The 15676-nt window shown below is 28.4% G+C and overlaps 2 protein-coding genes across 5 annotated transcripts; both read right to left on the bottom strand.

The window, feature by feature from the left end:
- Nucleotides 1–1305: 1305 nt before the first annotated feature.
- Nucleotides 1306–6052, bottom strand: LOC149885532 (C-X-C chemokine receptor type 2-like). 4 transcript variants are annotated; one of them, XM_090093358.1, is made up of 6 exons: nucleotides 5885–6052; nucleotides 4735–4870; nucleotides 4536–4624; nucleotides 3172–3625; nucleotides 2539–2761; nucleotides 1306–2290 (listed from the first exon to the last, which is right to left on the bottom strand). In XM_090093358.1, the coding sequence occupies exons 3-6, from the start codon at nucleotides 4543–4545 to the stop codon at nucleotides 1811–1813; spliced, it is 1167 nt and encodes a 388-aa protein (XP_089949484.1). In that variant the 5' UTR covers nucleotides 4546–4624; nucleotides 4735–4870; nucleotides 5885–6052; the 3' UTR covers nucleotides 1306–1810. The 4 variants fall into 4 exon arrangements, with proteins under 4 accessions (XP_089949484.1, XP_089949485.1, XP_089949486.1 ...); XM_090093359.1 differs by having other exon boundaries at nucleotides 4536–4616; nucleotides 5885–6046; XM_090093360.1 differs by lacking the exon at nucleotides 4735–4870 and having other exon boundaries at nucleotides 5885–6046.
- A 1697-nt stretch (nucleotides 6053–7749) lies between these two features.
- On the bottom strand, nucleotides 7750–10142 carry LOC145184389 (HUWE1-associated protein modifying stress responses 1-like). Its single transcript, XM_080060053.2, has 3 exons — nucleotides 9805–10142; nucleotides 8682–8795; nucleotides 7750–8082 (listed from the first exon to the last, which is right to left on the bottom strand). The coding sequence occupies exons 1-3, from the start codon at nucleotides 10007–10009 to the stop codon at nucleotides 7754–7756; spliced, it is 648 nt and encodes a 215-aa protein (XP_079916179.1). The 5' UTR covers nucleotides 10010–10142; the 3' UTR covers nucleotides 7750–7753.
- Nucleotides 10143–15676: the final 5534 nt, after the last annotated feature.

Below are 15676 nucleotides of genomic sequence, written 5' to 3'. Positions count from 1 at the left end.
ATGAAATAGCCAATGTTAACATTTTACTACAGTTATTTGTTGTTACAAACAAATAACTGTAGTAAAACAAACAACTATTTGTTGTTACAAATTGGTTACTTATGAAGGAGTCGGAGTCGGAGTCGGGAATCGGAGTCGGAGTCGGAGTCGGAGTCGGTCCATGATAAAATCAAGGAGTCGGAGTCGGAGTCGGAGTCGGAACAGCAGCTTACCGACTCCACAGCCCTGGTAGCGATGTCTTTTCTCCAAAACAAAAAAAAAAAAAAAAATTCTTTCTTTTTATTGAATAAAGTTTATAAATAATCAACATAAATTAACATAAATTAACATAAAGGACAGTACAACTCACCAAGATATTTAAATTTTTATTTTTTCGTTTGGGAAAAAACATTTTTCTTAGATTATGGTAATCCTATAACTATCCTTCATTGAAAAATACTTATCTGGTTCTCAGACTGCATCTTGTTAGCTAACTTACAGAAATACTTTATAAAAAAAGTGCATACATTACTCATTATTTTTTTAAGTGCATATATTACTCATTATTTATTCTGTATTAGCGAGTTACTCACTGAAGTAATAAAGTGCCGAATTGGTTGAGCATTTGTAGAAGACATTTATTATATTCACGTACATTTATCTCTATGTATGTTATATGTTTTATCACACGTAAATTTTTTCAATCAACGTCAGTACCGTCCTTTAGGAGAAAAGAAAAGTTTTACAATATTATTGCAGGTGTAACAGCACAAACTTTTATAATAAACTGTTTTCAAAATTTGTATAATAAATCAAAGAATTCATTAAAATATCAGGTTTTGCAAACAGATGGTTTTAAATAAACCTCATTAAACTTAATACTTGATACTAAATAAACATCTTTCCATATTAAATGCAAGCTTCTTAGAAACGGCTTTTGTAAAAATGTAGTAGGCTACAATGATTTACCATTTATGTTGTACTTTATTACCCCCCGGAGAGCTTACTAGATTCAGTTCAGAAAGAAATTTAGTATTGTTAAAATACAATTTGATTCAATCTTCGAATTCCATCTGTTGAGCCAATAATTACAGCTTATAACAAATAGTATATATTGATTTTATAAAAATAATTTCACACAATGAATTTAAATATAACAATAAGATTTGTTGGTTGGCAATAATTTTTATGCAAACTAAAAGTTTTACGTTTTCAAACTACAGGTGATAAATAAATAATACACCAAAGCTTAAAACGTATTTATAAACTCATATATGTTTTTCTTAAATTAAGTTAAATTATATTAGCAACAGTGAATACATGAAATAATCTTTATATGTTTAATTCTTATCAAGAAAAACAGTTTTAAACATCTTAAACTTGATTACTACAGGTTAAACTCTATTACTACAGGTTTAAAAATGTTTAAAAGTTTCTCCTTAGCTTTGTCTTCAGCTTGTGTCCCTTCCGCATCCCTGTTTCATCTTCTGCATCCCTTGACTTCTTTTATCATCGAATGGATTATATTTTACAATTTTGATGGGCTGAAATGTCTTGATGGAAACTCTCCCCGTGCTCCATAATTTATCCGGATATACGAAGTACTGTTAATATACTTAGTATTGCATGACGGTTTTCTGTTGGTCACCTGATTACTGATTTTGTAATTTCTATTGTAAGTTACATTGTTTATTCGATAAACCTTACTTCATTAGATGATTGCTTATATCATGGAAACTATAGGATGAGATGTCACCTAAGGGAAAAAATTGATATTTGCAATATTAGTCTAGTGTGTTTCTAATTTTGAAACAATGCTGTGTTTCAAATTTTAAAAAGCATTATCTTCGGTCCTACTCTGATCATTTGACACGTTGCTGCAAACGCTTAATTTGTTTTTGCAATGGGTTTGGAATCCGTTGTGTGGAACAGACAGGAACAGATTTTGTTCGGACCGTTTGAAACCATCGTGAATTCTGTCACTTTTTCCATTGATACTAATAATGCTACCTGCTCTAGATTTATCATAAACTGATGCAATAGTTTTAGTTTTTGAAGTTGGACACTTTATCCATCCCAAGATCGAGGGGGACAAATACTTTTTTGACATAATTCTAAGAACCTCTCTCCTCATATGAACAAAATAAATGAAGGGGTTTAAGCACGAGTTAATGAAAGCTAAATTGAACAAAATAATATCAAAATCTCCGCAACTCTTTCCTATTGTCTTTGCCAAACAACACGTGGAATAAGGCACCCAACATATGAAGAAAACTGTCACCGTCCGAAATGCAAGTGTTACATAACGAATCTATAATTCAAAGCAAAGAACCGTTTTTAGTTTTTTTTGTTAAAAAAAATTTAACTTTTTAAAGTTCTTCTCTTGGGAAAGAAGGAAAAAAGAGAAGAATGTATTTATTTTTTTTTTTTTTAAGATAAGTTTTTTTTTAGAAAAAACAGTACTTTGTTTCAATAAAAGTCGAGGAACTGATTACAAAATGGGTAAGTACCATGTGAGTAGCTATAACATGGTAAGTTATTGGGTAATTAGCTACTCACCTCTTGGTCGCTTTCAACTAGTATTGTACTTCGGACAATAACTGAAAATCGTTTCATAGTACTTATTGAATCCGACGATTTGCTCGCCACTCTCGTGCTATTTGTCAACCTTCTGCTGCGTTTTATTTTTTGAAAAATTACAACGTAACAACCAATCAGTATAAGAGCGGTGGGATAGATTATGATAGGAAACATGGACCTCTTGTATTCTTTTATACCTAGCCTTAAATTAAAAGTCAAAAATAATATAAGGTGGTGTTATTTTTCAGTTTTAATAAATATATTATTTTTAAATGTATTATTATATATTACTTAATCTATTTAAATACATTATTTTTATAAAATGTAAATTATAATTTTAAATAAATTATTAAATATATTATAGTTATTTTTCGATTACAGTTGGAAATCTCAAATTTCTACATAAGCTCAGCATGGCGATAATAACTATAAATTATCATTTACAAAAGTCATTGTTTTTCAAAAGCACACATTTTTATTATTCTTGATCATACTTCTATTATCTCGTTATTAAGCAGCAAACGCTCATAGACAAAGCAATAGCGTTATAATGATAACTGTAGTAGTAATAATAATAGAGTTAGGTATTGTTTAATTGGAGGTAAGTATTACCTAATGAAAATGTAAACTGCAAAGGCGCACACAATTGAGAAAATCCATATCCAGCAGCAAACTTTTACAGCAAACTTATTCTTACGTGTTCTATGTCTAAATGGTTTTGCCGTCGCCCAAACCCTGTCCAACGTTAATGAAATCAAGTTTAAAACGGACGAAAACAAAGACATGCGCACCATAAATTTGACGGATTCCAACACTCCTGCAGCTATGGAGACTTTTTCAAATGTAGCTTCCAAATAAGGTTGAATCACTTTTAAGACTATCATTGAAACGCCACTCAATAGATCGGAAAACGAAAGAGACAAAATGTATATTATGGATTGATTCATAATTCTATTTCTCATTTTGAAGATTGAGACCATTTCTATCGTGTTTAAAAGAATCACAATTCCTGCCAACGCTGGAGAAAATATTGAAGAAAAAAAGCGACTAAGACTGGTCTCGTTTTCTAGAAAGAAAAATGATCCGTAAAAAGTTATTTCATAATCAGTTTGAGCTGACCACCATTTCACGGGTAAAAAAAAAACTTATACAAATTTAATTTTAGAAATGGTTGGTTAAGTCTGGGAGAGATTGCCATGCTTTAGGATAAGTTAAATTTAGTTAAATAGTAATGACTTAAATATCTAATATGGTGGTGAATTACGCTGTCAACTATTACATAAAGATTATAAATAATTGTTAGTCAAAAAAGATAAAGTAACCTAGGTAACAAACATATAAAGTAACCTAGGTAACAAACAAGATAAAGTTACCTAGTTACAAACAAGATAAAGTAAATTAGGTAACAGACAAAACTAATAATAATAAAAAAAAACATGAAGTATCAATTAAAAAATTTAATCATCTTATTTTTTTATTTACCAAGTTTTAACTATTTTACAAACTGGATAACTCTCCTGATCTGTCGCAGTCACATTTTGAAGATATAATAATCTATCTTTCATTTCGATCTCTCCAAAATTAGAGTAACAGTTTGGAATCTTATTTGATGAAACACTCTCCTTAAAACCCACTTCAAAGCAAGTTGGTTTTTAAGGAGAATGTTTAAATACCTGTGCTTTTTAATGCCTAACATGTGCATAAATTTAAATTAGGAGAAATTTAATATTAAAAAGATAAAATGTTAAAATAAATATAAAGGGTCAGAAAAAAAATTTTTTTTTTCCGAACCTAATAGTTCTTATTTACTAAATACCACTTAATGGCAAAAATACTTTTTTACATCATCAAAGAAACGAATGCAGAGATGAAAAAAGCTAATGCATGGCATATTCTCTCGGACTTACCCTCAAATTCTACATATTTTTAACAAAAAGTAGATTAATTAAAGCATTTTAGTAATAGAAATTAAAAACCTGACAGCATTGAAGTCCTTTGAAACCTACAGTTCTTTTAAAGATTCGATAAAACCTGACAGCATTGAAGTCCTTTGAAACCTACAGTTCTTTTAAAGATTCAATAAAGCATTAATATGTACGAAGAAGAGTGATCAATTTTGTATTGTCGCAAGGAATCTTGCAAAATCTTGAAATATTAATAAAGTTCAAAACATACCTGATTGGAAGACAAATAGTATATTACTTAAAACATAAGTTTAGTAAAGAAGAAGCCAAAATGAAAGTGAGTAACAGTGGCAAACGGTATAGGAGTAAGGAGTAGAAATCTATTATATTCGAAATTTTTTCATTTACTAAAAAAAAAAAACGAAACTTTTAAAACTAATAATAATTTCATATTTAAAGGGAAAACTTTAATTTATTTACAAAAAGATTTTTGTTTATTTAACAAAAGATCAGTAAAGTTAATCATAAAATAGCAAGAAAAATACATTTGCATTATTCTCAAATTTTAATATTTTTAAAATACTGAATTTTTTTAGTAACTAATTGAAAATAATAGATTGACTACACCACACCGCATTAAGATTTTATTTAGCTAAAATCATATTCAAATAACAAAATAATTTTTAAAATATTTCCTTGTTTTAAAACTTCAATAGTTAAAAATATTATCCTTTTTTTTTGTTACTGTCAAAACCATCTGAGCAAAACCCCTACTTATTTGAGTCCTCATTTTAATTGAGGGGACAAACTTAACATAGGTAAACAAAAAAACACTCTTTAGCAGGTTAATGTCACCCCCTCCCCCTCCCCCCCTTTCTTTTCCGGTTAAACAACGTTACTTTTACTCAGAAATTGAATTTTGAAGTAGTTTTAAAATTTCATATTTGATGTTTGCTATTTGATTTTTTATATAAGTTTGGCAAAGTTTCCCGTGTTACTGGAGTTTGCTTACACTTGCTAAACGACAACAAAAAAAGAAATTCAGGGTATCATTATCATAACGTTTTCTTTTCCCCTCAAGTTCAATTTTTAAAAAAATACTTCAAGAAGCATCCATAGCATGGTTTATTTATATTTAGAATGGTTAGACATTAAAATGACTGAGTCCACCCCCTTATACACTTTATGAATGCATCTTAATTCATTAAACTTCCCCCTTCCCTGATCATTGCAGAAAAAATTTTGTTTATGGGGTTAATCTGAAAATTTGAAAACTTTAAAATCATTAATGGTTTTGACTGGTTTACATAATTATAAAAAAATATATAGATAACTGCTGAATTATTTTCTCATAATTATATTATCTATGAAAACTATGAAAAAAGAAAAGAAAAAAAAAAGAAAGAAAAAGTCCAACTTACTTATTTTTTGAGCTTCATATAAAAAGATAAACTTAACCTTTTAAAAGAAAATGAAAGTTTAGCACAAGTAAAACTTAATTCTAGTTTCTTCGAAATTTTTTAAAAATCAGTTAGCTTATTTTTCAGCGGCAAACACGCCTTCTTGCATGCGTTGTTCTTCTGCCGTTTAAATATTAATAGTTCAACATCCTTTTGCTGTTTGTCACAGAACTTTTGCGTTTTTTTTTTTTTTCGTTATTGCTTTTTTCAACCATTTGCTTTCTTTATGAATGATTTATTCTCATCTTTTGTGCAACGTAAAAAAGGATGGGAAATTTAAAAAGGGTATCGGAGTTATGCACAAATAGAAATGAAGTTTATTATTTTGTAACCTCCCTTCTCTACCTTAATTTAAGAAACTATTCATCAAATTATTCCTGCTATTGTACTAACAATTTACTGCATATAATGAAAAAACCTGAATCATTAAAATTTGAAACAAAATGCAATTAAACGCGATTTGGGAAAATGTTGGCAAAGCTAAATGCATAAGTCGAGCTTTAGAAATGAGACTAAAATTAGTGACTTGAGTTTCTCATTAGGAAAACATTCTGAGTATGTCTGAGTATGGAGAACTTCCAACACTTGTTTCAAATTATGGCGCAGAACTTCCGTCGTTTTTTTCAAATTATTCATTCCTTTAAGAAAAAGCATGCATTTTAATTACCAGATTTGACAAAATGAATTAAAAGACTAAAAGTAGCTCCTAAGCCTTGAGTCACCAAATAGTTATTTCGATAAAATCCAATTAGAAAACAATTTCAATTGGTAATTAATAATTTTTAAAATATTCGTTGTGAAAAGTACTTAGGTAGTTTTTTGTTCAAGTATATAGTAAAAAATTGTATAATACAGCACAGTTAAACTATGACGAAATACTTAAGTACTTTGAGCACCTCAAAGGCTTTTAGACCTACGAAAAGATAAAAGTTAAAAAAAAAAAATCAACACTTAAATTGTTAAACATTGTTAATTTCGAAATTTTGCCAAACATCAGATTCATCATTCCTAAGTATATTTTTAGATGTCATTCCTAAGTATATTTAACATTCATGCATAGATTGTAACACCCATGAAAATTCTTTCTTTTCCGATAAGTGTCAGCTTAGTGTCTAAAGTTTATTTGCAGAAACCCAGGTAATACAATTACCATTACTTCCGCACCAGAAAATTATAAGCTTGGGTTTTTGACTACACCAGTAGCATAAAAAACATACACCTCAAAACCTTCAAAAAAAAAAAAAAAAAAAAAGAGGAAGGCCCCATGAAAAAGGAAATTTAAATATCGTAAATTACAACAATGTCGAAAAAATCATTAAAAAGTTTCGTAATTTACCACTATAAAAGTGTTTTTAAAAACCAAAGTTACGAAACAAGGGGAAATGTATTTCCTACGAAAAATAGTATTAACACATTAAAGAAATAACAGCAATTCTATAATCATTGTAGAATAAGGTTCATTTATTTAAACGAAACCAAAGTCTCAATGTTGTAAAAAAAACTTGTTAAGGGTTATACTAATAAAAAACTAACAATAAAAATACTGCTTTGCTGAAAACATCAACTTTGTATAAATCATAAAATAAAAACAACAACAGAAATAAGGAAATGCAATTTCACAGTTATATTACAAAAATATAGTTCATAGACACGAGATTTGAAGTACACCCGAGACTTAAAAAAAAATTGACATACTGGAAGTAGTTTAAATACCTCATTTTATCTACAGAAAATCTTTAATGGAATTGTAAGCTAAATTTTTTAGTATTTTAAGTTTCTAAGAAAACAAGAGTAGACTTGTTGAATGACAAAGAAACAACAAAAAATCAGTTATGAAAATTTATTGCGTTTATGAGGTGTTTCAAATAAGTTAAACTCTGTGTGGCGTTTACGCCCCTCAGCTATTCGTGTGTCATTTAGAAAATCAAACTCTCCATTGCCTTCTGGTGACATAGCAAGATCATGATTAGGTGATATCGTTCTAACAGAATCATTTATCTTTCTACGAGGAGGAGAATGTCCTGACAAATTTAAAAGAATATCTTCACGCCTAATAGACCGCTTCTTTTTACGAAGCCAATTGGCAATGTCTTTATTTCTTTTTTTGTATCCAGCTTTATAACCGAATTCAAACCCTGCACGCATGCCTTCAGTGCCATCTAAAAGTAGAAGTTTTATTGGAAAAATGTTGTAGAATATAAACAATAAACTATTTCGCTAAATAGCAACACATTAGCTTCTTACAAAACTGTTTTCAGTTTCTGTATTTCTCACAGAAATTAAAATATTTTTCCTGATATATAATGAAGTTAGCTATGTCTGCCCTCATATACAGCATTAACTACTGAGAGTGAGATTAAATAAGGTTACTTATCTAATCATTGACTCCATAGTCAACAGTCTTTTTTAAAAATATGCTTAGTTTTAGTATAAAAACATTAATTACAGTAAATAAGCCCTTTTCTAAGCTATACCTTATAGAGAGCCTAGGCTATCATTTATTTCACAAAAAAGTATTACATTTTAAAAAAATCTTCCAGAAAAATGAACCTTTTAATCAAGTATTTTATTAGGACATCAAATTACTAAATAATTTAATAAAAACGCATAGTTTAAACCCAGGTGAGTTGAGTGTTTTTTCAACCCTGTTTATAAACTTTTTAATGCTTCTTTTTCCAAAAGTAATTTACTTTTGCAAAGTGTTGCATAGCATTATTATTTTGACAGACTGCACAAATACTCAACACAATTAGTTTACCTCTATATAACAATGTAACTTTATTGGCAGCCCCCTGAAATTGTTGCCAATATCTTTCATGTGGTTGAGTTCTGTTATAAGTGCATTGGTCACAACACTCACAGGAGGGGCGCTCTAAAAAGATTTGTACATAATGCATAAAACTATTATTTTCAAACAATTATCAACTTTATTACTTAGCATCATACTATTTTAACAAGTACTTACCATCATATAAATTTAACAAGAATTTATGTAAATTGAAAAGTTTTTTTTATTTCAGCTGTAAACTTTTAAGAGACAGATATTTAAATAAGAAATATCTGTAAGAAAAAAAAAAGGATTACAACTAATTTGTAGCAATAAGTTAGTTATCAAGTTGTCATACAATAAACTAATAGAATTTCACATTAAATGAAAACTAGTGACTTGTTTGTATGTGCATTCGTTTTTTCTGAACTTTATTTTGTGTACCCTTCTATATTAAGTTTAGTTATATGCTGCAATGCTAGAACTAGTATTTTTTATTAGAAATCATGAAAAATAAGTTATAGTAATATATAAACAGTTGAACTTTATCTTTAAATTAATAATTGTTGACAGTTAACTTATTTTGTTACATTTTCACAAAATAAGGAATTGTAACATTTCAAATTGTGAAAAGATAAGTTTTGATTAGTAAATTTTGACAAAAACTTGATTTCCAAAAATTGGAAGAAATTAGAGACAACATTCTAACATTAAAATGCTGTTGCAAAACAATATCACGAGTTTCAATCAGTAAAAAAAAACTTCTAAAAAGTAACATTTTAATCATTCATTATACAAAAGAAATTCTGATACAATTTTATAAGCTTAGCAACATGAAAATGTCTAGCAGGTACAGCAAACAGTTTTAAGTGTAAAGTATTGCTTTGGATTGTACTTTTTTCCTAAATATTCATTACTAACTTACAACTCTTTTCGTAAGTAACTTTATAACAATTTTTATGACTAACTTTCTTCTTTATGACTTTGCCTTTAAAATACTAGAACTATTGTTTGACTGAGACAATTTAACTTCATCTATGGGCACGGTCCCCCCACCCCTCAATAAATTAGTAAACTTTGGTTTAGGATTTGGTAGTGAATAGACTTTTACTACCTTTGTATAAATGAGCAAGAGAAGAAGCAGTATCTTGAAATGTAGCCCAAAGTCTTTCAATCGCAGCATTTCTTTCTTGTTCAAGTTCACTGTCAACCAACGTTTCTTCGTGATCTATATGTTGAAAGCATTCTCGTTCTATTGGAGAGAAACGTGACCACGAGTCTAAAAAAGACTCATCTGAAACATGTTCGTGGTCATCCATAATAGCTATAACATGGCACAGAGTACAAGTAGAAGTTAATTTGTTAACAAAAGGGTTCCCTTCCCATTTACGCTTTAATGAAAGACCTCCTGTAACCGAAGGCCGTTGTGTGCGAGGGAATTGTGGGAAATAAAAACATAGTTGGCGTTTTTTCTTACCCAGTCTTCTTTTTACTAATAAAACGTCACTTTAGAGTAGCTAATTTATTGACAATTTTAAAAGCGACGAGTGTTGAATATTAATTTTATTACCAAAGTATGTTATTGTATCATATTGTTTTATTGTTTTATAATAGTTTTATTATTACATCCAATTATTCTGCATGATTATTCGTAATTGTAGAATAACAGTAATCTTTTAAGGTGGCTCATATAATAAAAATATTTTTTTTTAAAAAAAAACAATTCCAGTGGTTCATATATATTTTAGTTTGCTTTTGATAATATAGAAAAATAAAAATTTTATAAAAAAACTTTAAGTAAATTATATTTAAGACAAGCTTTATCAAAATCAGTGTTAAAAGGGGGAAAATCTGAAAAAATTCAAAACACTGTTTCTTGATCAATTTTTTTCGAAACTCAATAATTTTTTGTTTATAGCTTCTTTATATTATTATCATTTATTTCTACTAAAACAAAAGAAAAATATTAAAAAAATCTCAAACTGCACACAATAATAATAATAAAAAAAAAACAAACTATGCATTAAAAAAACAGGTGTTTGGGGTTCTAAAAATTATAAAATTATTCTTAGTTTTAGTACATCTAAAATCTTTATGATCAAGGAACATGTACTGAAAATTTCAGCAATAAAGCTTTTCTCAATTATGAGATATCCAGTTTTAAAGTTGCAAAAAAAAAAGGAAAAACGAAAAGCTTGCGAAAATGAAAAACAAAGACAGAAACAAAAAAAAAAATACTTGAAACAATTATATCAACTTAAAAACCACCAGAATTATAAGCTTCAGCAACATCTTTGCTGTTTGCATTATCAGAGCATCTTAAACTTCTTATAAGATCTTTAAGAATTTTAAAATTTACGAACAAAAAATAGTTATTATCATCTTTTTTTAGAAGTCTCATTCGAAGTTTTTGATATCTTTTGATAACGAAGTGAAGAAGATTTTAAAGTTTCTGTCACCTTGCTTGACTTGGTATACCGATTTCCTTTAAACTTAGACTTTTTCTTTCTTCCAAAATTCTGTTTACTGGACATTATCAATAATCTGATAAAAAAATACAAGTAAAATGTTTTGACATCAATAGCTACTAAAACTTGAATCAAGCTGTACAGCACACTCTACAATACATGACAAATCAAAAGCCGTTTTATTTAGTTGCATATATTGTACAATATACAGACTTTATTAGGTATTTATTTCATATTTTAAAATAAAAATACATAATTAAAAAAAATTTTTTTCTTTAATATTATTAAAAAATTTTCCGCTAAAAAGAAATTTTAATCATAAAAAATTAAACTTACCTATGAAAAATGTTAAATTAAACTAATAATAGTAAGTATTTTATGTAAAATGTATATATTTTCTAGAAGAATGATAAATTTTGCATTGAATGATATATTAAAAAAAAAATCAAATTTTTTAAAAAAAATGAGTTTTTTTTCCATATGAGCCACCTTAACAAAATTTGATTGGCTTAAAAATATTTTCATCAGCTAAAGGGAACAAAGAATATAATACATTGTAGAACCTACTTTGTATTAACAAAATTTGATTGGCTTAAAAATATTTTCATCAGCTAAAGGGAACAAAGAATATAATACATTGTAGAACCTACTTTGTATTAACAAAATTTGATTGGCTTAAAAATATTTTCATCAGCTAAAGGGAACAAAGAATATAATACATTGTAGAACCTACTTTGTATTATATCCTTTGAGCGTAATATAAATATCGGAGTCATAAAAAACTAAATAACCTGCAAAAGTGAATAATTTACAGGCTCATTATTTAAGAAGAAAACTGGAGCAAGGTATAATAGAAAAAAAAGAGAAATATTTAAGTCAAGAATAACCTATATCGTTTGCGGATCAAGGAAGAACAAGATTTTGTTTGTTTGTATATATGCTAATTAAATTTGAGTACGTTTACAAATCATTTAAGGTCTCTCACGAAGATAAAACGCAAACCAAAACTCCCCTCTTCCTTAACCGCTTACTCGGCCACTCCTTAATTATAATTTTCAACATTACTTAAAAATCTTAAGTTCACTCCATATTTGCTCTTTCATCGAATATAGTTAATATTAGCATTTTTACCCTATCGAGTCTTTTTCTGCTTATAATCTTTCAACCTAGCGTTAATCTGCAGGCTGCTTTGGCATGAACTGCTTGATTGAAAATTTTTTTTTTTCCGTTAACAATATTGTTTTTATTTATCCATTTTTATACAATCAATATCAATATCAATATATTTCGTGTTAAGGATGTTTCAAAAAACACAGGTTATTTCAAGTAGTAATTCACTAATAAAACGCAATGTCCTAAATAAGATAAAGAAAAGACAAGAGAAAAACATAAGAAATAAGCTAGTCACAAAGTAGAAGTTTCGGTGTTCAAAAGTACAAAATATCGGTGTTTGATTCGTTAAAAACTGACTCAAGCCAAGGTCTCAGTTAGGAGCAAATAAAATGAAAAGGTTTCCAGTAAACCTAATCGAATATTGCTACTCATCATCTCTGAAGTTGCAAAATTACCAATTGATTTTATTTAAAGTTAATTGAAACTTTTGTTTTTCATGTTTTAAAAGTAGTGTAAAACGTAATTCCGATTTTCAAAAATTTTCAAAAAAAAATTTACAAAAATATGTGAATTTGATATTTATTTTATCAGTGTCAAAAGTATTATCTTAAGCAACAGCCATAGCAACCAAATTATTTTCTATTTTTCCCTTACAAAGTTAAAAAGTTATATAGTTTATGTTTGTATCTGAGTGTGCAAGTTATTATCTATTAAGATTTTTTCCATGTAGATTTCATAAAAGTATGAACCTCATGGGATATACATATCAACCGCACTACACATACACAACCACACTACAAAATGTCAGTGTGACTTTTTATTATATGACAAATATGATAAAGTAGAATATGATAAAAAAATAAGTAAAAATGGCATCAAAACCAATTTCAAAAAAGATAAAGAAATAATAGTATCTCAATTATTATACAAAAAGATTCACTAATAATGGCTGACACATCAACACCAAAACCACAGCAGTAGGTATCCCAAATTACTGAAAAGCTTAGCTCAAAGCATTTTTCATTTTCTGATTGAGGTCTTTCTCATCACCGCACTCCAGAAACTAGGCTTAAAATCTAAGTTTTTTAGCTCAAGCTTTGTACCATTTCTAAATGCATATTTTGGTGGCAGTGGTTGCAGTAGCATCTGCAACCACTGCCACCAAAATATGCATTTAGAAATGGTACAAAGTGCCTTTTTTTTTTTCATCTAGAAATGGTACAAAGTGCCATTTCACCAAAATATGCATCTAGAAATGGTACGAAGAGCAAAAATTGAGTGTTAAGTGTAATATGAAAAGCATAATTCTGTCCGATAGTCATGTACAGCTAGTTAAGCACTGTCACGCTCTGAGCAGCCTAAATGATATCTTAGTTGTGTCAAGAAAGCTCAATGATTTAGCCATTTTGAAAATACAGATGTGCCTTTCTTTAAAGTAAATTTAACTTACATTCAAATAAAAGTTAATGAGCCATTACCTTACAGTTCTATTCAGAAGATCGTTTTCATAAACAAGTTACTGAAGCTTTTCAATCGAACTTCAAGAATAATTGGGAAAAGTAGAAATGAGGTTGTTCTCACCCAGACTAATCAAAGCAGCATCTGAAGTGTATTGTGGATTATAACAGCAAGAAAATATAATCATTACATAGAATCAGAGAATCGTGTTTATTAAATGTTTATCACTGCGACAGAAAGATTCGAATGTATAATAGAGGTTTTCAGTAAATGATTAGAAAATACAGTTTTACTCAGAAATTGTTCGTCATCGCAAAAAAGAAAGAAAAGGTAAAGCTTTATTTGTATTGATGTGCAGACCTTTTGTTCATCACACCATCACTTTAGTATCAATATTCTGTAGTTCTTTAAATTTTACGTTCCCGATGCAATACCAATCTTAAAATATATAAGAAGTCGTCCCTGAGAAAGTTCATTGTAACAAATAATAGCAAATGAGCAGCTGTTTCCAAAGCATCTTTTCCAGTAAAGACTCTTTTTGAGCATTTACTCCGCTTCATGCCGTTCAAAGATTTATTGACATTTTGAGTTTTACATTTATCCAACAGTCTTTCGTTTGCGAGAGATAGCTTAAGAAAGATTTGTCTTAAAATCAACTACTTTGGAGCTTGTTATTTTAGACTTATAAGTATTTTTAACGTATGGCTAGGTCAGTTGGTCTCCTTTTATACAAAGTTCATGCCGTTTCTTTGAGTCATCATTTTCACGACAAATTAATGCACCTTTTTTCAATTTGTGGAGTTTGATCTGTGTTTTGACGAATTGCTATCACCAATGTAGGTTGTATATCATAGCTTTCGATCATCGAACGGCCGAAGATCTTCAATGCTCTTTCTAATTACTTTTGTTTCATGATGATTTGGCAACGGATATTTTGAACACATATCCAGAAGGTCCTAAAATCTGTCTGAACTGAAAATTTAGCACTTTTAAAAACAAGAAAAATAAGTTTTATTTAGTCACAATTTAAAACATTTTCATTAGCTAAAGTAAGCAACAGCATTTACTTTTTACATCATTAAAGTGATTTTCTTATTAAAAGCACAAGTTATAGAAGTTTTCGTTTTGAAAATTTTAAAAATTCGCGTCATTAACGAAATATCTTTTTTTTTTTTGACTTTTTTTATAACTTTGGAGTATTAAAAACAATACTTTATTTTTTAACTTTTTTAAAAAATGAATGGCTATAAAATTTTGTACTCAGAGTTGAGTTACGTCATTAACCGTCATTTTCAAGCGCCGAAGATCACTCAATTAAAATTTTAGAAAGGTTAATAATTACATTTCAATAATCAATAAAAGCATGAAAACAATTAAAAATGAAAACAATGTAAGCAAGTTTTCCTGTTAATTCAGATTTCGTTAATTCGTATGTAGATGGTTTGCCGCGGTTACATCGTGATTGAAAATTGAAGGCGATGTGTAGAGGTATATATATATATATATATATATATATATATATATATATATATATATATATATATATATATATATATATATATATATATATATATATATATATATATATATATATATATATATAGGTTTTTTCCTTTTTGATTTAACTATTAATTAGTTTGTTCAAGAAATATGAAAGATAAAGTTTATTTTGTTTTTTGTGTGATAAAACACCAAAAAAAATAGCAAAAGGAAAAGATGCATTGAGACAGAAAGAGAAGTTATAGAATTGCTGCTCAATAAAAGAATAAGACAAGTCCTTTTCTTTGTCCTCAAGTCAAAGATAAATTAATTTAAAAGAACAATAATGCTTTAACACAGTTCTTCAAAAAAATGCAGCAGCTTTGAAAACTTTACTATCCGAAAACGCATTGTCATTAGAGGCAGATCGCAGCAACTCTCAGCAGTTTATCAGCAGATTTTATCAAA

Source organism: Hydra viridissima, unplaced genomic scaffold (assembly GCF_058129835.1).
Source record: "Hydra viridissima isolate aposymbiotic clone 2 unplaced genomic scaffold, HvirCarnegie_v1 scaffold_7, whole genome shotgun sequence".
Taxonomy (NCBI): Eukaryota; Metazoa; Cnidaria; class Hydrozoa; order Anthoathecata; family Hydridae; genus Hydra; species Hydra viridissima.
This window is presented reverse-complemented; position numbering and strand designations above follow the sequence as displayed.